The sequence below is a fragment of the Podarcis liolepis genome (genome assembly GCF_965112155.1).
Source record: "Podarcis liolepis genome assembly, chromosome: 15".
Classification (NCBI taxonomy): domain Eukaryota; kingdom Metazoa; phylum Chordata; class Lepidosauria; order Squamata; family Lacertidae; genus Podarcis; species Podarcis liolepis.
Window position 1 is genome coordinate 41,857,717 of NC_139566.1, and position 22,003 is coordinate 41,879,719.

General features: G+C 47.9%; 1 protein-coding gene across 3 annotated transcripts in view; it reads right to left on the bottom strand.

Moving 5' to 3' along the window:
- Window positions 1–22,003, bottom strand: part of LOC310693965 (calcium release-activated calcium channel protein 1) — a 42,707-nt gene that overhangs the window by 15,947 nt on the left and 4,757 nt on the right. The window contains exons 1-2 of one of the 3 annotated variants that reach the window (XM_083476510.1): window positions 19,437–19,651; window positions 1,295–6,254 (exon numbers count right to left, since the gene is read on the bottom strand). The exons of 1 other annotated variant lie outside the window; for it this stretch is intronic. In XM_083476510.1, the coding sequence (XP_083332636.1) occupies window positions 5,679–6,254; window positions 19,437–19,550 (690 nt within the window). In that variant the 5' untranslated portion in view covers window positions 19,551–19,651 and the 3' untranslated portion in view covers window positions 1,295–5,678. Of the gene's footprint in view, window positions 1–1,294; window positions 6,255–19,436; window positions 19,652–22,003 lie in introns of those variants that run through there. One more of the 3 variants, XM_083476511.1, reaches the window with a different exon arrangement.

Below are 22,003 nucleotides of genomic sequence, written 5' to 3' on the forward strand. Positions count from 1 at the left end.
AAGACACACACACATTTCCCCTTATTGTTTAGGAGAGAAAAAGTGAGTCTTATAGAGCAAAAAATACGGTAATCACTATTTTAAAGTGAAGCCAAAAGGCCGACACCATGCTGGCTACAGCCCCCTGCCGTATCCTTTTTCAGAGGACAGATGTGTACCAGACAACCCCATCCATCCCTTGTTTTGCCTCGACTCTCTCTGAAGAAAGATTATATATTTCTTCCCTCTGCATCCGTCTCTTCAAACACCAGGTTTGTGGCTTCTGCCAAAACTAAACTGTCAAACATTTTACGATACAGGGCTGTGACCCGATTCGCAAGGTGCAGTGCGTCGTACAGAGCACAGCCTTCCCAACTTGCCGCCCTTCAGATTTTTCGGGCCGCAACTCGCACCAGTGAAGACATCGCTTGGCCATCTTGGCTCAGCAGTTGGTGAGAGCTGTGGTCTGAAACATCTCCAAGCTACCTGGCTGCTGTTGGCTGGCTTAGCAAGACCGTGCAGGTCTCTTCGTCCCGGAGAGAAGCCAGCGGCCACTTTCCTCCTCCCTGGTCCATTTTGCTGCAGACCTACTGCTCTCGGCTAGAGGTCATGGTTAGAAAGAGGGCTGAACCCCAAGGCTCCGTGTGGGCGACATGCTCAGCCAAACCCTGGCAGCACAAAGGACAGGGGAGAGCAAAGCGGGTACAAGCTCCTCTCCTGGAAGTTTGGGCTGTGTGTCCTGTGAATGTGCTCTTTCGGTTGTGTTTGCTGCAGGCTAACATGGCTCCTCCTAAGCTCTTTAGGAAGCTAAAGAATGCATATATAACACTGTCCAAACTCCTTCAACCCCCAGCTACACAGATGATATAGAGCTAGGATTAAAAAAAACCCGCACAGACTGGAGGAAGGAAGAGGGATCCGTTTCCTGGTCACTGCTGCAATTTCTCATTGCCGCTAAAAGGGATGGGCCAGGCAACCGCCAAGCTTGGCAAAAAAGATGGGCACCTGCTTCTCCTTTTGGGCAACGGGAGTCTGGGGAGTAGGACGAGACCTGCAGCGTCCCTCAGTTGCTCTGCTGGGGAAGGTTTCTCCTCCTGGGCTCATCTCCTCCCTTTTTGCTTTCTCTGCAAAACCCAGCCTAGGAGAGGAATGTGTGCGATCCACAGAGCGGATCCCACAAGCACCAGCCACATTCTACAACAGCCTTCGTTGGTAAATTGTCATGAATGCAAAAAATAAAAAATCTCGGAAGAGCACTAGGAGAGGGAGAGAAATGGAATGAGTTCAGGTGGCTTCTAAAAGAACATAGAAAGAGTCACTTCAACTAGCTCTGTATTGTCTATATCAGTGGTCCCCCTCCCTTGAAAATTGCGGAACATCTTGACATGATTTTTCTGCCTGTTGTAGCAATCATAATGCACTGTGCTAAATGCTGTAAGAGTTTTACTTGCCGTTTTATTGCCTCTTTCCCTGCCCTTATATATTGCATTTAATGGCATTGCGATTTGATTCCAAAGAATGCAAATTGTAATACAAGAAAATGCAGTATATAAGAAATAAAAGCAGCCATAAAAATACATATTCAATGCGACGCCTCCTGTCCCAAAGCCACAGCTGCAGAACCACCTGAACAGAGTCTGCGAACCCCTGATCTACGCTGCCCAGGAGAGGATCTCTGGGGTTTTAAGCAGCAACGCCTGGAGGTGTCAGGGATTGAAGCTGCAGCCTTCTGCATGCAAGGCAAGTGTTCTTCCACAGAGCTAAGGCCCCTCCCCTGCTTCAGTACATAAAAAACTGATGCTGGCACCTACTGATTTCAAGTATTTTCCCAGCCCTGTATAGGGAAGTTTACTAGCTCAATGAAGATGAACATAATGTAATACAGGGCGTCTCCTTTTTAGTACAGGTGGGGACCTTTTATCTAATTCCGACTCTTGCATTTTCCAATATCTCTCTCATCGCGATGAGGGCAATTTTGTTTGTGCAAAAAATATGGTTAACAGTGAGGGCTAGAGACTTTAAAAAGAAAAAGAACATGTAAGCGAGTCAGCACAGCCAAGGGTCAGGAATGATGGGAGCTGTAGCTTAGCAGCATCTGGAGGGCTTCTGGTTCCTCTCCCCTTTTCTAGACGCAACACCGTCACACAAAGAACACAGTACTTTGATAACACACACACACATCCTGAAATAACCCTCCAATTCAAACACATCTCGCATTCCAGGCTCCCATCACAAGCCCTGAAGACATTTGCCCAGAGAAGAACTCTGAGCCCAGCAGTGTTTTGACACTCCAAAAACGAAGCAATGAGGATTGCCCCTTAAGAATAAAATAAAAATAGAACACAAAAATACATTTCAAAGCCTTCTTGATAAACACTTCTATACAGAGAGACTTCAATGTGCCAAAAGTAAATGCACATCAGTTCCAAAAGATTAATGTTCCTAAAGAACCTGAAAATATTTTCCAAGACACCACAGAAGAGGTTGCATAAGGAAGAAAAACAAAACAGCTAGTAGATTTCAGATTCCACCCACAGCCCTTACTGCAGGGAAGGGGTACATGTGGCCCGCCAGATGCGGATGCACTCCAACTCCTGCCAGCCCCAGCCAGAATGCCCAATGGGCAGGGCAGCTGTAGTCAAGCAGCATCTAGAAGGCCAGATTCCCTTCGCCAAATTACAGATTAGAATCTGATTCATTCGTTATGATTTTTATTTTAAAGTGGCATGTAAATGATATATAAATTAGGTACTCTCATTTCGGAACCATTTGTTGATCCAAACATTTCCCCAAGATATTTAAAAAATTAATATATATTCACTTCTGGAGCCAAGTGAATGGTCTAGAAACATCTGTGGTTACAGCAGACTTCCTCCCTCAACCTGACGCCTTCTAGATACTACAGTTCCCATTATCCCCGACTGTAGTCCAACAGTCTCTGGAGGGCAGCTTCGCTCCAGCGTTCACTTCAGTAGTAAAAGTGCTTCACTTCTGCAAGTTAAAACCTGCTGCGGGAGTAAACTGCCAAAGCAAGAGCCACCCTGTACCCTCAGGTGCCGAGGGGAAATGCAAGGCACTTTGGAAGAGAAGAAAAAACAGACCCAAAACAAAAAGTGGAACTCCCCGATTTCTTCAAACTGGACGACAGCAACGCTGACGAGCTGGTCCAGACCCACCTAGACTGTCTTTCAAGCATCCCAGGCAGAAATAAACAGCAGTTAATTAGTCCCAGATAGTCCAGCAGTAATTTTAACACCAAACTTCCACTTCAAAGTGCAAACCCTGTTAAGTCCAGCAGTAAATTGGGGGGGGGGGAGAGAGAGAGAGAGAGAGAGAGAGAGAGAGAGAGAGAGAGGACAAAGCACATCCACTATCTTCCTTCCCTCCTGCCCTCAAAGGGCACAGCACACCAAAGCAAACACCAGGTTTGCATTTGAGGAAGCCGACTGCAGTTCCTGGAAGCTTCTGTCAAAATAAATGTGTTGGTTGCTTTAGGCAGCTACAACACCTTTTGTTGCTTCGCTGCCAATACATGAACACGGGTCCCTTTGGAAAAAAGGTTTTAAGGAATTGCTTTAGGCAGAATCTGACAAGGTATCCGTCCTGTACAGGCAGCCTTCACCCACACCTGAAGCCACCCCCAGATGTCAGTCCAACAGCATCTGGAAGGCACCAGATGTTAGCGAAGGTTGCTGTGGGTCATCAGGGGGTTAAGCCAAACCTTTGGGAACAACCCACAATACCTACCATAACCAAGTATGTGCAACTGAAACAATCACATACTCATATTTTCTTCCTGTTTACCAAGGCCTCCTTGCTGTTTCCCTGTGCCTGTTTTGGGCTGAAAAGCCCCGTAGCAAAGGGCTCTCTAAAGCACCATGTACATAGGTCCAATGACCTTAGCTCAGTGGCAGAGCATCAATCCCCGCCATCTGGGACTGGCACAGACTTCTGTTTGAAACCCTGGGACTCTGGAGAGCTGTTGCCAGGAAAAGGGGGCTAAACTGAAAACTACTCTGCCCAGTGACAAGGCAGCTTCCTGCATTAATTTCTTTGCTTTAAATTAAACACTGCATTTCAAATCCCCAACATGACTCACAACAACAGTTGGGTTATAGTGTTCCCAGGGAAGCCATGCTGGGAGCTGAGCCTGGCCCTCAGGAACAGGCAGAAGAACACTTTGGCTCGTAAGCCAAACACACTTTCTCCCAAAGTAAAACAAGGGCCTTGGGTCTACGGGTGGGAAGCACAGGAATAAGGGTCTGCACACACAACAGAAACAGAACCGGTTTGCCAAGGCTATTTTAACCAAGGCAGTGAAAATGGTTGCTATTTGCAGCACAGCTGCCGTGGTGGTCGAGTGATGCCATTACTAGCTGCCACCGCAAGAGTCCTGTATAAAAGTTCTAGCATAACAAAACCTCCAAGCAACAAGACTCAAAAGGAATTTGGAGCACTTCCAAAATGCAAATTCCTTAATGAAGGGAACAATTAACTTCTGCCCCAGGGACAGAGCTCTTGCTGCCATGGTATTCTCCATTCTAACCTGGGGTTGGGGGTGGGGTCAGGATCACTCTTACTTTCCCCAATAACCCAGGGGTGGGGTGGGAGCCTGGGGGCCTCCTGATGATGTCACTGGACTCCCACTCCCATCATCCTTCCTGACCATTGGGCCGCGCTGCCTGAGACTGATGGAAGCTGGAACCCAGTAAACAGCCAGAGGGCCAGGTCTCTCCACCCCTGTTCTACAATCTTCTATGCTTATGTGCAAGTAAGCTCATTATGTTCAAAGAGGCTCACTCAAAGGTAAGTACGGTTAGGATGTGCTGGCCTGGAATATAAATGAGCTGGATATATTTAAAACAAACAAAAGCCAAAATGTGTTCAAAGGTGACCCATGTTTTTCGGGAAAGAACGCCAAATTCTGTATAAATCCTGCTAACTTAAAGCCAATGTGCTCAGTTTCTCCTATTCAATTCTGCTTCAACTCAAGTGAACTGAAGAGTTAAATAGGGTGCTCATCCTGCAGTCTAGAAATCTCTCTCTCTCTCCCTCTCTCAAAAGTCATGGTACTTGGAAACTGAATTTTCTGGCTAAGAGCTTTTCTGTCCTCCAGGGAGATGTTGCCTACACAGCTCTGTGTCCACTTCTTACTTGTCTCCTGGGGTTTTAAGAAACCCAGGATCACACCAAAAACAAAAGATTGCGCCTCGATTCTCTCAAGCAGGTTTGAATTCAGGTTGTTGCAGCATGAATCTGAGAAACAAACAATCCCCCCCTCAAATGACTAAACATGTCAAAGTAAAATGCTGCACTTCCTTACAAACCTTCCTCCCTTCTCCCCACAGGCCCACCCCCCAACCTGACAGCACAGAATGTCCATTTCCCCTCATGATGAATCAGTGTCTAAAGACAAGGATCCGGACCACAGGACGGGAGGCGGCAGGAGGAGAGATTCCGAATTCCTCTCTCCAGCACCTGAACCTCCGGGTGCCAGTCCTTCAAAACACTGCAAGAACAGCACATTGAATCATTACTGTTATTTTTTAAAAGCACTAGAGAGCTAGGATGCAGTACTACTAATCTGTCTTTCCAGGCCAGCCAAATTCATGAAGAAGGGAGTCAACAGAACACAGGAGAAACGTTTGGGCTGGCTTTAAAAAACAAAACAACAAAAAAAACTTTCATAGTTTGAGTATCTATGCAAAATGGCTGCCCGGAGGCGGGAGGGTGTCGCCTCTGTGGTCCAGCTGATCCTGGAGCCGCGCAAACTCGGCCAGTTCGTTCAGTTCCTGGAACTGGCGGTCTGTCTTGTGAGTTACCAAGGACCGGTAGAAGTGGACCGCAAACACTATGAAAATCAGCCCGAAGGGAACCATGATGGAGGTCGAGGTGATGGCAGCAGCCTCGCCGGCAGAGAAGCCCTCAGTGACGTTGCTGGGCTTCCCACCTTCGAGGGGGCTCTTCTTCTTCAACGGGTGGAACTTCACCCAGCAGAGGAGGACTACCTCGGCCAGGAAAAGCAGAGTCCCAATGACGGTGGAGAAAGCCCAGGCTAGCTCGATGTGGCGGTGCATGCGCTCGTGGGGGGACTCCTTGACCGAGTTGAGGTTGTGGACGTTGCTGACGGCCTCGATGTTTGGGAGGATGCAGGTGCTGACCATCAGGGCGAAGAGGTGGACGGCCACCAGCACCGTCGTGCAGGCACTGAAGGCGATCAGGAGCCCCGGTGGGTAGTCGTGGTCAGCATCCAGCTGGACTTCCACCATGGCCACCTGGGAGGCAGGGGAGAGAAAAGGCAGCAAGAGGTCACAGTTCAGCCCTTGGGCCTAAGCCAGGGGCTCTCAAACCTTTTTCTCTGGGGCGCGATTTCAGGATAACAATTTGCTTGCACCACACTGAATTGTTTTATTGCTAAGGAAGGCGTTGGGAAACAGAAAGATGCAACTCCTGGCAGTGCTTGGTTTATAACAAGGAACACAACAACTTTATAATATGTCATGAGACATCCAGAAAGGATAGAAGAACATGAATCGTTTCCAAAATCCCTGTTCACAACAATATTTCATGGAGATAGCTGATGATTAAGGATAAATAAGTTTTTTTTAAAAAAAAACCCAAAGGTTGTAATATAATGGAATGTGTACTAGAAACAACTAGGAGAATAAAGCAGCAACAAGAGGAAACCTTGGATGAATCAAAAACAGAGTGTGGGAGACCAATTTTTGGAAAAATTGTATTAAATTCGTAAAATTTGGAAAAATAAATAAAAAGAATTTGGAAACTGGTTGGCCGCCTACTCTGCAACCCCCACCCCCACCCCGCTGCCTCAGCCATGCTGCGAATAAGAGGCGCTGCTGGTCTCCTCCCACCCATGTTCATGGTGTACATCTTTATTCCTCCCTTGTTCCTGATGTACATCTTCCCTCGCCTCTTCTTCCTGGGGAGGAAGGCATTTGGTGGTTTGCCTCAGGCGCCAGCATGTCTTGGGCCGGCCCTACCTTTGTCCAGCAGGCCAGCTTCCACGCATGCCTCTGTCTATTCGGGCAAGCGAGAGGAATTGCCAGAGCTTGAAGACACACTCCAGCCTGGGAAAAGCACTCAAGGAAGGTCCAGTGCAGAGCTAGCAGAGGGTGTGGCCTGCAGGGAGTCCGGAGGGCCAAGAAAAGGGGCCTCAGGGGCCGCATCCAGGCCAGAGCCTGGCGTGGAGGCATGCCATGTTCCAAAGAGGCTGCAGTTTGGTCAGTGGCCGGAGAGAAGAGTGCTGGGACTTCCCCTCCCTTTGAGTTGAAATGACAGAAAGGAGGATATTTACATAGTTGAAAGAGGCTCTCGCAAGTGTCTTGCATTGCGCCTCAGAAGATACCACACCCAACTATCTTCCACGCCATGTGCTTTCTCTCATTCCCAATGGCATTTGCCAGCCTGGACTACAACTCCCGCCAGCCAGCACAGCTGCAGTCCCAAAACATCTGGAGGGCACCAGGTTGGCAAAGGCTGCTTTCTGCAAAGGAAGCCACACATCAAGCAAACTTAAGGAATACTTTCCCATTACCCATGAACACAACCTTTTTCTGCTTTGAAAGCTCCACAGTGAAGGGCTAAGAATTGTCTCTTTCTCCAGAGTTGGCACAGAAGCTGGGTTTATCAAAGGCAGTGCCCCTCCCAGTGCAGAGAGGGAATATTTGGCATTCCACAAGGGCCCCTCCTGCCCATCCAGCAGGGCAGGGAGGTCCTGGTGGAGGGTGGAACAGGAGAGGTCAAGGTTTGCTTTGTAAGTTTCTAGCACGGCATCTCCTGGACGTCCAAACAGCCTGGAAACCTTAAGTAAATGCCCGGAGATCGCTCACTTATGGAATACCACTGCGGGAGATGTAAGAAGGTGGCAAAACAAACGGGGAGCCTTCTTGGAACTATGGAACTCCCTGCCCAGGGAAGTTTGCTTGCCAGCCTCCCAACTGGCTTTCCAGCAGCAAAGTGGAAACCTTTTTCATCCAAGGCGTTTCCCAACATAATTACGTTCTTGAGTTAAGCAGTAATCAGTTGCCCTTTTAAAAAATTTGCCTTTAAAACTTACACTTCCTATTTGTTTGTTTGATTTATATACCACCCTTCATCAAAAGATTTCAGGGTGATTCAAAATGGCACCCAGTTTTACCCAAACATCTTCCAAAATCTGCTCTTTGATTTCAGGAATTATCATGCGAAAACTTTTATACATACATATAAATGACCTTTATTAAGTTTTCATTTGCAAAATACCACAAGAGCACCAGCCAGGCTCAACGTATTTCAAAACTAAGTGCCCCCCCCATCCAGAATCAAAGTCTCTTTTCCATGCAAACCAGAAAGTGATTTCTCCAGACAACAGAACAGCTCTTTCCCCCCCCCTTATCTCTGTGGCTACAATCTCCTGGGGGACATGGACATCATTAGACAGTTGAATGCGCATGCGTACTCTGTCCGGTTCCCTCCCTCCCTCCCCTTTCGCGCGGCCCCGGGTGCTGGCAACTCACGCTATGCCACTGCCCTATTGACAGAAATGGGCCATGTTCCCTTTGCTTGCACAATACCTTTATTTTGTATGCAAGCTTCTCCAAATGTGCTTTGTATGCCAAACTACCCATTCAGACCCCTTGCCCTCAGTCCCCTCACTATGTAATCAGCATCTCAAATGTGAAATAGCTCTGTGGTTCCACGCTATTGCCAGATGCCCTATGAAGAGAGAGTTTAGCCATGTGGGGTAATGTACCTGAAGATTTACCCTCCTACTTACTGGTTTGTCCAATCTATGAGCACTTAAGAGCAGTCTTGTTTAAAGATTTACATCTCTCAGTTGAGAGATAGATTGGATATTTGATTTAACTTTTTATTAGGGGACAGGTCGTCCTATACCTCTGATTTGCTTCTAGAGTGGCAGTTTGGAAGGAGAAAACTTGTGGGGATGACAAGTTAAATTCTTCAGGGGAGCAAACTCTTATCTGACAGAATATCTGGTTTGAATAATTATTTTAACTGTGTCATATATTCTATTCCGGTTTTTATTCTGTTTTATGTATTTTGTAGTAGCTAAGGCTAGACAAACAAACGATTTCTGTAAATCTGCTGATACTAATACTTCAGATTCTGGTTTTGAACTTGCTCCAAAAATGTGCAATGGTGGCCCTTGCAGCCAAAAGGAAATGCAAAATCTGCTCATGGCGTTTAGGTTCCCTATTCCAGTCTTTGAACAGACGCAGAAGGGCCAATTCTGCAGACAGGATAACCACTTGTGAAGTTGTTGTAGATGACTCCTCAAAAACTTTCCTCCAATATTTTTGGATTTCTGCCCGGGAAAAGCTTTGGAAAACAGGAATGAAATTTCCAGCATGTTAGGTCTTAAAAGAAAATATTGCAAGGTGATATCTAGATGGTATTTAACCCCAAAGAAGCTAGCTCAAATATACAAAAATGGATCAAAAAGGTGTTGGAAATGTAAGGACTGTGAAGGGTCATTCTATGATATGAGGTGGACCTTTAGAATCTTTTAAACAAGACTGGAAATGGGACTTGGCGTGTAAGAAAATAACAGAATATATTAAGAAACGTGTTAAAAAGGATGAAATTAGATAAGACGGAACCTTAAAAGGCAACTGTATGTACCGTATTTTTTGCTCTATAACACGCACCCGACCATAACACGCACGTAGTTTTTAGAGGAGGAAAATCCGTAGGCATGCCACCCGTAGGCATTCCCTCCATAACACGCACAGACATTTCCCCTTACTTTCTAGGAGGAAAAAAGTGAGTGTTATGGTGCAAAAAATACGGTAATTTGGGTAATAAATATTGACGTTGGGTGAGCAGGAAGTCACTAGTTTTGTTGAATGGGAATATAATTTTTGAGTAACAAATATTACTGGGCCAAAACAAACAAGATGAACTTTAACAGGGAGAAATGTAAAGTATTGCACTTGGGCAAAAAAAATGAGAGGCACAAATACAAGATGGGTGACACCTGGCTTGAGAGCAGTACATGTGAAAAGGATCTAGGAGTCTTGGTTGACCACAAACTTGACATGAGCCAACAGTGTGACGCGGCAGCTAAAAAAGCCAATGCCATTCTGGGCTGCATCAATAGGAGCATAGCATCTAGATCAAGGGAAGTAATAGTGCCACTGTATTCTGCTCTGGTCAGACCTCACCTGGAGTACTGTGTCCAGTTCTGGGCACCACAGTTCAAGAAGGACACTGACAAACTGGAACGTGTCCAGAGGAGGGCAACCAAAATGGTCAAAGGCCTGGAAACGATGCCTTATGAGGAACGGCTAAGGGAGCTGGGCATGTTTAGCCTGGAGAAGAGGAGGTTAAGGGGTGATATGATATCCATGTTCAAATATATAAAAGGATGTCACATAGAGGAGGGAGAAAGGTTGTTTTCTGCTGCTCCAGAGAAGCGGACACGGAGCAATGGATCCAAACTACAAGAAAGAAGATTCCACCTAAACATTAGGAAGAACTTCCTGACAGTAAGAGCTGTTCGACAGTGGAATTTGCTGCCAAGGAGTGTGGTGGAGTCTCCTCCTTTGGAGGTCTTTAAGCAGAGGCTTGACAACCATATGTCAGGAGTGCTCTGATGGTGTTTCCTGCTTGGCAGGGGGTTGGACTCGATGGCCCTTGTGGTCTCTTCCAACTCTATGATTCTATGATTACTTGTTATATGGAGAAAAAAAGAATATTTTTTAAATAACCTCTGATCTGGAGCTTGAAACTGAAGTTGCACCTCCCATCATGGTTTATCATGGAAAACCTCAGGAGTTGTCCAAATGCATAGCGAGCAGAGAAACAAATCGCTTTCCAAAATATATAGGGGACTAAAATTTATTAGTTGCCATGTGCCGAAACTACCAGGTGACATAGACAAAACACTGATCAAAACATAAAACAGCAAAGACAGCTTTTAATAAAACACAGCGGAGTCCAAGTACTACAGAGCTAAAGAAGCCCTACCTTTAGAGCCCCAAAGCCCAATCGCCACCAGATAAACTGAGGACAGGTAGTTAATATTGAAACCATTAACGTAATAAAAGATGTTAAAATGGTTAAAATGCCCAAAAGGAGGCTGTCTGCCTTTTTGGCGATCAATGATTTAGGGGGTTGAATTATATGACCTCTGCGTCACCTTCCTGCTCTAGAATTCAATGCTTCAATGAATCACATTCGGCTCCTTTAAAATGTTCTATATTTTATTGGAGGAAGGAAGAATGTAGGATATTGGGGGCGGGGGGGGGGGGAGGCTGTATCATACCGCACATCCTTTTTAAAAACAAAACAAGGTCAGCCTCCAGTTGGCTAAACAGCAACCATTTCTCCCTCTTACAGGAACAGGACTCCTTGCCAACGACTCGCGCTCACTTCCATGTGGAACAACAAGTATTATACAATGAAACCCTCCAGTTGGCATAACGGGGCCTCCCAACCGGCAGCGCCAGCTGAGAAAGTAGATAACACTTCTTAAGGACGCTTTTGGACAGAAACGTTTGCTGGTGCCTTGGACAAAAGCCAGCGTCACTTTGCTTGGAGAGGGGTTTGGGATGTGACGCCCTTATCACAAGGGCGCCCTAGGGAAGCAGGCAGAAACCATTTCCAACCACAGACAATAATTGGCTGCGCAGAGTAAAAAGCACAGGAAACTGAAACCTCCCAAAACTGACGCAGGCAGATGCTTCCGTTGTTTCTGCTGAGAAAAACCAACAAGCTCTTTGGTGATTTGTTAGAACCCAAGTAGGCCTCATTCCCAGAGGCTGGATAACTCTGTACTCCACAGAATGAGGTTACCAGGCTGGTTTAAGCCAATGGTCTTTGACTGGTGGGAAAGGATCTTCTACTGCAGGGTGCGGCGTAGAACATCGAGTCTGCAGGCCAGATTAAGCCCCCCTCAGTTGTCCCCTTTTGGCCAAGCTAGGTAAAGGTAAAGGGACCCCTGACCATTAGATCCAGTCGTGACCGACTCTGGGGTTGCGGCGCTCATCTTGCTTTACTGGCCGAGGGAGCCAGCATACAGCTTCCGGGTCATGTAGCCAGCATGACTAAGCCACTTCTGGCGAACCAGAGCAGCGCATGGAAACGCCGTTTACCTTCCCGCCGGAGCGGTTCCTATTTATCTACTTGCACTTTGACGTGCTTTCGAACTGCTAGGTTGGCAGGAGCAGGGACCGAGCAACGGGCTATCACCCCATCGCGGGGATTCGAACCACCAACCTTCTGATCGGCAAGTCCTAGGCTCAGTGGTTTAACCCACAGTTCCACCTGCGTCCCAATGTCCTATATGCCGTGGACCAAAGGGACTTGAACGGGGCATCATACAACACTCAAAGATTAGCTTTGTTGGGGCTTACCTAGCTCCATACGCAGTGCTGTGCAAGTCTCAAAACAGGTCACCTGGCAACACGTGAAGTCAGGTGACTGACAGGAGGGTGGCCCTGCTCACTTGTAAAAGTTGGCCCGTGGCACGTGGAGAGAGCCAGCTCCTGCTGTCTGCTCTACTGGGCTGTGACCTGATCTAAGGCAAATCACAACAGCAGCAATACAGCTATACAAACATATGGTTAATAAAAACAGAAATAAGGTCCCCACTGCATGTCTGGGTGCATCTAGGACGCAAAAAGCTGAAGGATACTAGTTCAGGGCAAAGAAAACAGACATAGACTGCTACTTTATCAAGTCTGCCCACATCTCACTTGAATGGAGAGCAGAGTTGGAAGCTGCTAATGATTTCAATCAGAAGACAAATAAAGCTTTTAGCTGGTTTAATCGATGGGTCCCCCTGACCCCCCCCCGGGATCTTTCAATGCTGCTGCTTCAGGGGATGAAAAAATCAATTGAAGACAGCTTCTCTTTCCAAGAACGAGCGGCTGCTTTGGTTTCTGAAACACAAAAATCCCTCACACTTCCTTCCCCATCTCAGAAGCAAAGTGAACAAAAAAACAAACTCCAGGGGGAACAAGACTGAGATTTTGCTGTGGACATTTAAATCTAAACAGACTAACTAAGCAACTCATCAGTCAGAAGGCAGGCAATTCACCAACTGAAACTTCTTGAAAGCAGCTTCAAGGGAGAGGCATTTACTTGGAAAAGAAGAACCCAGCCAAGTGACAAGGAAGTTAATCAGAAACCAAAGTTACATTCTGGGTCCCACTTGCCCCGTGGCTCCCTACTGCAGGACTCGGAGCAAGTCAATGGCCATCAAAGTCAATTAACCACCAAAGCCCTCCAGTGCTTGGGGGTCCTGGGTGTCTAAAGCTCAACTTCCTCCCGCATGAACCTGGTCTTGGGCAATACACACCTTGATTGTTCTCTGTCTCTAGCAGCAAAATCCCTTGGACCAGGAATATCTTATCAGGAACAGGGTGCTTTGGGTAGCAGCACCATTTATCCTTTTTCATGGTTTCTCCAGGAAGGCTTGCCTGTGACTGGATTTCATGTTCTCCCAAGTTCTTTTTTGTGCAAATCTTCTAGATCTTTAGCATTGCTGCAGGGGTTGTTTTTTTAAAAACTGCAACTCTACTGTTTTAACGTTGTATTATTGTTCGGTTTTCTGAAGCAGAAATAATTTCACATTAATGTTCCCATCCTAAGCACATTTTCTCTTAAGTAAGTTCTGCCTGATTTCGATGCAGTTAGCTTTCCTGCAAGAATGCTTAGGGTGGATCTACAAACAGGGAAAATGCTATAAATATGCCATATATTAAATTGTTATGTCAAAAGAAAAAAACCCTATGTAAAATCATATAGAAAAGTTTTGTGCTCAACAGTGCCATCTGGTGTTACATGTTTATAACACATTTAAAACGTAGTTTTTTGACTAATGTAGCTGAGTCCTTAGTGTTGCGGTCATGAACTTCCTGTTTGTGACTGCAATTGTATGGGAGGAGTGCCTTCAAGTGAGCAGAGGGGTTAACCAATGGGGGAGCACGGTGTGCACACACACATGTGTGAGAACTTATGGTGGTGGTGGGGAACAGGACATGTTCCCTTCATTCTGATCCTTTGGAATTGCCCATACCTTCCAATTAGGCCAAAAGCATTCATCAATTGCACTATGACAGTCTTTTCACAGATATAACTTGAGTACATTAAATAGCCTCTGGTCCATTTCATAACATGGCACATACTCATCCGGCGCAGTACAGTCTACGCTGAATGTCAGCAATTCTCTAGAGGTTCAGACCACAGCATGTGAACGCACATGCTTCCCAACTGGAGATGTTGAGAATTGCATCTGGGATGTTCTGCATGCTGCTCTACTGCTGTACTCCAGCCTGCAACTAAACAATTCAGTGGGGAAGCACATCATTTGAAGAAAGAAGGTCCCATAGTCAATTCTCTGCCTTTGCAGTTTAAAATCAGGTATTGGGGAGGGGGGGGGAGTCCCCCAGGTTGAGTCTTTTCCTCTTAGGCCACTTTCTCAGCCACCGCACATCTCCTGGGGAGGAGTAATCTCTGCAACAACCACCTATGTGCCAAACGAATTATATCAGGGGTCAGCCTTGATGGGGTTTTAGTAAAACAAAAAACCATCAGCTGCAACTTCTGCCAGTCAGAGTTAGAAAAATTAATTATTATTATTATTTGCATACCCTTCATCCAAAGAACAGGGGGCTCTGTGAACATTCTGAGCCTAGATGTTTGTCTGTGGTACTGGAACTGAACTGAGATCACAATCCTGCCTTTTACACAAAGGTCCACCTCCCAGTTCCTTTTCTTGATTTTGGTGGAAAGAGTCATTTAGCTGTTGCTGTTTAAACAACTGGGAGTCAAGATGCCTTTGGTGATCTACTTACTGCAAATCACCGAGAGATCTACAGGTGGATCCTCATCCACCTTCTGCCCATCCCTGTGCTAGAACATCAGGTACGGGGGCAAAGCACAGCCCAGATCCATTTCCCTTTCCCTTGCTCCTCGTCTGCCCTTATAAAACGTGCATCCGGGAAATAGTATCGTGCAACACTTGGAACGAAGGGGTTTTTAAATGGTTGCACAGCTGTGAAATTAAAATGCTTTGCTCCAGAGGCATCACATGTTCAGTTTGCGGCTCCCAAGACAACACAAGTCACCCGTCAATCAAGCAGACGCCAGCCTTCTGCAAAGACCCTTCAAGAGCCACAACCTGTTTTTAGCTGTTGAAGAACAACTGACATTTATCTGGCCAGTAGCAAGCTGCCATGCAGAAGAGGCTGTGCTGTGAAACAGCATCCTCATGTGTTTTCTTCCCGTTTTGAGAGTTGCAGTATTTTCTTTTCTTAAAAGTCAGTAAGTTGCAATTCAAACCCCCCCCTTTTTTTAAAAAAAGCCTGCACAGTATTTTAAAAACAGAACAAGAAGTCTGAAGAGCTGACAAGCTTTCCCCCCTCTTTCATTTTTGAAGGCAGTTTGCTAAACAAGGCGCAGCAGCCCACAATACCATCCACTGGGTTTCTGCTACAGCAAACCTAAAAACTAGTCAATAGGTGCAATTAGCCAACTAAACCTAACATAGCAGATTGAATTTGAATTCATTATCTCACACCACCTGCACAGCAGCCTTCTAAGGTTGGGTAGTGATGTGAGCTTTTTTGGGGGGGGGGTCCTGTGCAAACTTGGGTTATATGCACAAATAAATTGGACTGGAAATTGTTCAATTTGCACAGGAAACCTTTCTGGTGCGCAAGAGCAGGAGTTGAGAACCTCAGGTGGGGGGTGGGAGCGGGGGTGGGGGGTGGGCAAAGGCAGCTCTAGGTTTCCGCTCTCTGTTGAGCCTTTGGGATTCTCTCCCCCCCCTCTCTGGCTCTGCTCTGGGCCTTCTACCTGGCTGGTATGTTCTGAATGGGGATAATGTTTCTTTGTTTGCCTTGAGGGAGGGGGCCTCTGAAAAGGGTCTCAATCTGCCCATTTTTGCCTCTGGCCCCACAGACCACTGGCTCCCCATGTATCCCTGGAAAGGTGCCCAGAAGGGAATGCCACCCTGCAGCTTAAGAAATGCTCCCCTAGAGAGCGATCTAGTTTCCCATTTTTATTTTACCTGAATTTAGTAAACAAAGCTAGAACTCTGGAGCTGCCAGCCTTGCCTGATGTTGCATTTGCTGTTGGCAGGCACTCATTGCTGCTGATGAAATAAAGGAACGTTTTCTGCAGAAAAATTAAGCCCTGGAAAATTTTCCACCCACATTACTGAAGGCAGTTCAGTACTTTTATCCTCATACAGCAAATGGGGAGGTTGAAGCTAACAGAAAGTGTGAGGAGAGTTCTGCCTAAAATAGTGCAATGACTTTGCAGCAAGGATGAGATTCGATTAGTTCATCCTCTTAGCTACGATGCCTTGCCAATTTGACTTCTGTGGGGCTAATTCCCTGGGGCCACAGCCCAAATCTTACGCCTCTGCATTTCAGGGATGACAAACGAAAATCAAAACATCTTTTTCCTCTAACTGCTTTTGTGTCTGAGATTTGTCCAGAATAGCTGCTGGCAGAACGAATTTGCCCTGGTTTGGTCCATTATCCCCTTCCTAATCACACAAACGGATGCCAAGGGTTTATACACCATCCACCTTAGCCAATGGTGCAAAACAGCAGATGTACTTTGTGCCGCCCCCAGCCCCACTTTTTGGAATTCTTTGCAGGGAGATTTAGTCAGCAGAAACTCCCATGAGACATAATATATGCTAAGTCCCCAGTTCAAATTACGCCAAAGTCAGCCTTCATCAACTGGTGCTCTTTAAATATTTTGGACTGCAACTGCCATGAACTGATTTGGTGGGCAGACGCCAGCCTCTCTTCTTCATCTTCTGCAATGGGGGGGGGGCAGCATACTGGGGTAATGAACAGCAAGTACTTTGAATGCTACAGGCACATTGGCAAGTCACAATAAGTCAAAGCTGCCTGCTTTTCATTGTTAACTGGGAACAAGCAATGGGCTCTTAGCTACAAAACCTTCCCCATTATGTTACCTGGAAGAGATTCTGACTCGCCACAGCCAAGTGGGTAGTACAAAGAAAGTTATGGAAAGAGAAGGTTTAAGTATAGACCTAAGTAATAACTGAACATTTGCATTCTCATTAATATGCCCCGTTTGTGGAATTCCCTCCCAGAGACAAAATGTTTGTTATGATCTGTTTTATTTTTTAGACAGCAAATGTAAACTGCTGCACAACTCAATTGCAGCAGCATGGGCTGAATTTTAGCAGCATGCTTTGGTTTCACTGAAGGTTGCTTCAGGGCCACTGGGGTGGAAATGCACAGGCTTTAATTAAAGCAGTATAAATGCAGCTACTGTAGATGCAAGACCTCAAGGTTAGGGGAAGCTGGGCAACCATTTAACATGATGGCTGTCCATGACCCTCTGCCCATTTTCCACAGTTCACAAAGCACAACAGCTTAGAAAAGAAGGGTGCGCGTGGCACAGTTAACTTGTCATCCTGGAGGCTTATTCACACTGCAGATAACGGCGCAGCAGGCAAACACTTTTGTGCATTTACTTGCTCACTGACCCCACAGGGCGCAATGCCCCAAGGTTGGAAGATTACGCTAACAGTCTTGGCTACTTTGGGTCACAGATGCTGTTGGTCGCCCCCCCCCCCTCCGGCAGCTTAACCAACAGTCAGGGATGATGGGAGCTGTAGCCCAGCAACATCTGGGCACTTAGGCAGAATCTGTAACAATACAACCACAAATCGATCCACACCAGGACACCACCAGTAACACTGACAAAGCTTCACTTACAAAATGGTGCACTCTACACATTAGGAAACGTGCAGTATAAGTTATGAATAATTATTACTATTATTATCACAGGAAACCTAGGAAGTTGCCTTATATCAAGTCAGACACTTGGTCCATCTAGTTCAGTCATGCTGGTACTGACTGGCAACAGCACCCAGGGTTTCAGGCAGGGGGCACTTGCAGCCCTAGGAACAGAACCAGATGCCAAGGAACTGAACCCAAGGCCTTCTACATGCAAAGCAGGTGCTCTGCCACTGAACCCTTCCCCCAAAACACCCATCCTCATTGGGGAAGGTGGGGGTGGAGAAGGGGTCCACTTCTGTCCCTGTGTCTCTGCAGCTACACTCAAAACAAGGCTGGCAACAGTTCACTCCTACTATGGGGGGAAAGTTACAGATAGGTAGCCGTGTTGGTCTGCCATAGTCAAAATAAAAAAATTCCTTGCAGGAGCACCTTAAAGACCAACTAAGTTAGTTCTTGGTATGAGCTTTCGTGTGCATGCACACTTCTTCAGAACTTCTATCTGAAGAAGTGTGCATGCACACGAAAGCTCATACCAAGAACTAACTTAGTTGGTCTTTAAGGTGCTACTGCAAGGAATTTTTTTATTTTGACTATGGGGGGAAAGTTCAAGGAGATGCAAATCTTCCTCTCTTGTGGCATCCTGAAGAACCAACCGCATTCCTACATGCACACTTTCCTCCTTTTGCTCACACTGAAGTGCAAATTGCACAACACCCCCCTGCACGATTACTGAGAAGTCTAAGTTCGCTGGAATTTACTGCTGTGTAAATGTGGATAGTTTTGCAAGGCGGGTATCTGGAACTGGCGTAGATCAACAGACTAGGAGAGTGGCTGGGTGTTCATATTCACATACAGGTACCTAGTCCTGCCCTGTTGACTCCTATGGGAGGGCTGCAGCTTGGTGCCAGAGCATCTGCTCCCCCCCCCCTTCTCTCCCAGACATCTCCAGGCAGGGGAAGAAGGCCTAAGAGTGGCTGCTGTTCAGAGCAGGCAGTATGGAGCTCTGTGGATAAATGGCCCGATTCTGTATTGGGGTGCCAACCTGAATAAAACATTGGGGGCGGGCAGGTAAGCCCTACTCTGCATTATCAATCACAAGATGTGGCGCACACACCCAGTTTGAATGGTAATGTGCATCAACTGGGGGGGGGGGGGGCTTCCTCAAATATATACTTTTTGGAGGGGGGCGATTTCGATGCCTTGGACTTGGCTCCTACGGAGGTATAAGGCAGTTTCCTAAGCCTCACCGCAGCGCTATCCGTTAACTCGGGATCGGTCTAACAAGCATTTGCACAAATTCAAAAGTTGCGGGAGGGAAACTGGGGCAACTGGGGAGCAAAACTCTTGGCCGGCTTTGCATGGTTTAATTCTCGATTGACGGGCTAAATCTCCAATCTAATTGCCCCCCTCGCACCAAGGTAGGCCGGGCGTTGTCCTCTCCAGCAGGGAAGAGGATGCCAGGGCAGAGAGACTGAGCAGTTTGTCGAAAGCACCTACTGCGCTCTCAGTTTAACTGCTTCCTCCGCCGGCACCACTCGCGCGCGGGCCAGAGCCGAACTCGGAGCAGAGCATTCACACGTTCGCGGAGCGGAAGGGGGCAGGCAGCGGTTCTCCGCCGGAGGGCGCCCCCAAAGGAGCTCCCCTCCCGGCAGGGACGGGGAAAGAGGGCGGTCCAGGGCGGGTGGGGGGAGCGCTCACCATGGCGAAGCCGGAGAGCAGCGCCGAGGTGCGGCTGGAGGCTTTGAGCTTGGCCCGGCTGAGGTAGAGCTTCCGCCAGGACAGCGCCTGCATGGAGTGCTCGTTGAGGCTCATGGGGAGCTCCGGCGGGGCGCGGCGCGCAACGCGGACCTCCGGCGGCTGCTCGGCCTCCTCCGGCTGCTGCTTCGCCCCGCTCGCCCTCGCCGCCGCAGGGCCCCCGCCGCGCGCGCCTCAGCAGCCCCCCAGGGCGCCCGGCTCGGTGCGCCTCCGTCCGTCACTCCGCCTCTCCGCAGCGCCCCGGCCGCCTCTCCGCAGCGCCTCCCTCCGGGGCTGGGCCAAGACCGGATGCGGCCCGCTGCTGCCAAGTTCCCCTCGCTCGCAGGCCCCTCCTGCACGCAGGGAGGGAGCCAGCCAGCCAGCGAGCGAGCATGCAAAGGGCCGCCGGGCAGCCAACCGGCCTGCCGGCGCCAGGGAGCCTTTTACGCACCGAGATGCACGCGGGCCAGTCTCAGGCAGCGCAGCAAAGCACCGGCCCTCGGCCCCTTCTGGGGCATTAGCGGCTGGCCCTCTGCAGCGAGGCTCCATTTAGCCGGCCTGCCCTGTTGGGTCGGATCCAAGGAGGTCCAGGGTTGAGGGGCAGCGCGGCTCTCTCCAGGTCGCGGTGCTCTGAACTCCCATCAACCCCAGTCGGGGCACAGGAGTGATGGGAGTTGTAGTGAAGCGGCCTCCCTCGGGGAGCAGGTAGTGGTAGTCAACCTGGCGCCCTCCAGATGTGCTGGACTCTGGCTCCCATCGGCACCAGCCAGCCAACTGGTCAGGCTGGCAAAGGCTGATCTGCGCGCAAAGAAGGGCGCCCGATTCTCTTCACCGTCGCTCCCCGTCGGGTACACTGTCGCAATTATGGTATTTCAGGACCCGGCAGAGGGTTGGGATGAGTGCATATCCTGGCCGCGGTGCCATCCGCGAAAAAGCCCCAATGACTGACATGTGTCATTTATTTTAGACTTTTTAAAAGGGGGAGGGGGAGCCACTATAGGAATCCGCGGGGAAAGCTATTTTTCGTTGTTCAACGCTTCTCGTGGCCTTTTACAGACTCTTACAAAATGAAAGAGGAGCCGGCATACAAATGGAGCTCTTTCACATTGCCCTCTCCATTTGGCATAGTGCTGGGATTGTGAAGAAACGCGGGCTCCGAAAACCATGGCGACGGCACGCACGGGAGATTTTAATGAGCTGCTGCTTTCTCGCCCCCCGCTCAGCTGGTGGCCGGGGAGGGCAGGCCGACCCTTCATTCTCACCCTGTGGCAGAATGGGGAACAAGTTCAGCGGGAGCAAAAGCTGCTGGAACAGGTTTAATTGCCTGTCGGGAGCTTCCAGCGACCATCCTTGGGGGCGGCTGCTCTGCGGAAGGCGATGGCTCCCCACGTGGCCGGTGATGCCGCCTGGGCAAGATCCTGGGCCAGTTTATTCGGGACCCCAATCAGCAGAATGGCACTGCAGGGCTTGTGCATCGTCCTTTGAAGTGAGGTGGCGCACACTGCGGCCTCAGGAGAGGTAACCCTGAAGTAATTAAGTCCAGAGTTCTTACTGCACCACTGTCTTCAGGGCTGCAGCATTTACAACAGAATCCTCTGCACATTTACTGAGAAGCAAATTCCACCGTGGCCCTAGTAACAATGCAATCCCAATAATATATTCAGAAGAAAATCATATTGAATTCAGATAGGCTTACTCCCCAGTAAGTAGGTTTAGGACCATGGACACAACTGAACTCTTTAAAATGTGTCCCTACTTAAGCAGGGAGGTGTTTTAATTTAAAATTTAAAAAAACTTTAAAACACTACCAGTAGCAAGCATTTTCTCAAGAGGTCTTGGGGTGGGCGGGGGGGGGGGGGAGGAGGTTTGCCACATCAAAGGACCCTCTTCTAAGAAAGATGCTAATCACAACATATGTGCTTTTTTCCTTAAAAAAATGTTTAGGGGTACTCTCATTTTGACTCAAGATAATCACCATTTTATAGTTCAAATAGGGAAATATAAATACAGTAAATGGACAAAAGTACAAAGATTCACAAAATGTTTAGGGGTATGCATACCCCCAGAAAAAAGCGCTGTGTGCATTTATCTAAAAACTAAAGTATGCATGCATCTTGTTTTGGAAACCATTGTTTTTACAAACATTGCAAAAACCAACTAAATATTAATTTGTTTGACTGAAACCCACATGCTTAATCAACCAAGATTTCTTTAATGGGCCACAGTCTTAATATTCATGTTGTAATGTTCTGGATGTTTTCATCAATTATGACAGGGGCAGCCTGAGGTGAAACAGGAAGGTGGCACCCTGTGCAGGGACTGCCCACTGCCCCTGCCAAAGCCTTGCATGGCCAAACCCTCGCTCACTGGGATGGCGCTGCTTCTGCTGCTGGGACGATGCCTGAGAGATTGTGCAAGGCCTCTGGGAGATCTTGCAGGGCTCTCATGAGATCTTGCTGGAAGCAACCACCGCGATGGGGGGGGGGCACTGGGGTGTGTGCCCCTTAGGTTATTATTATTTATTAAATTTG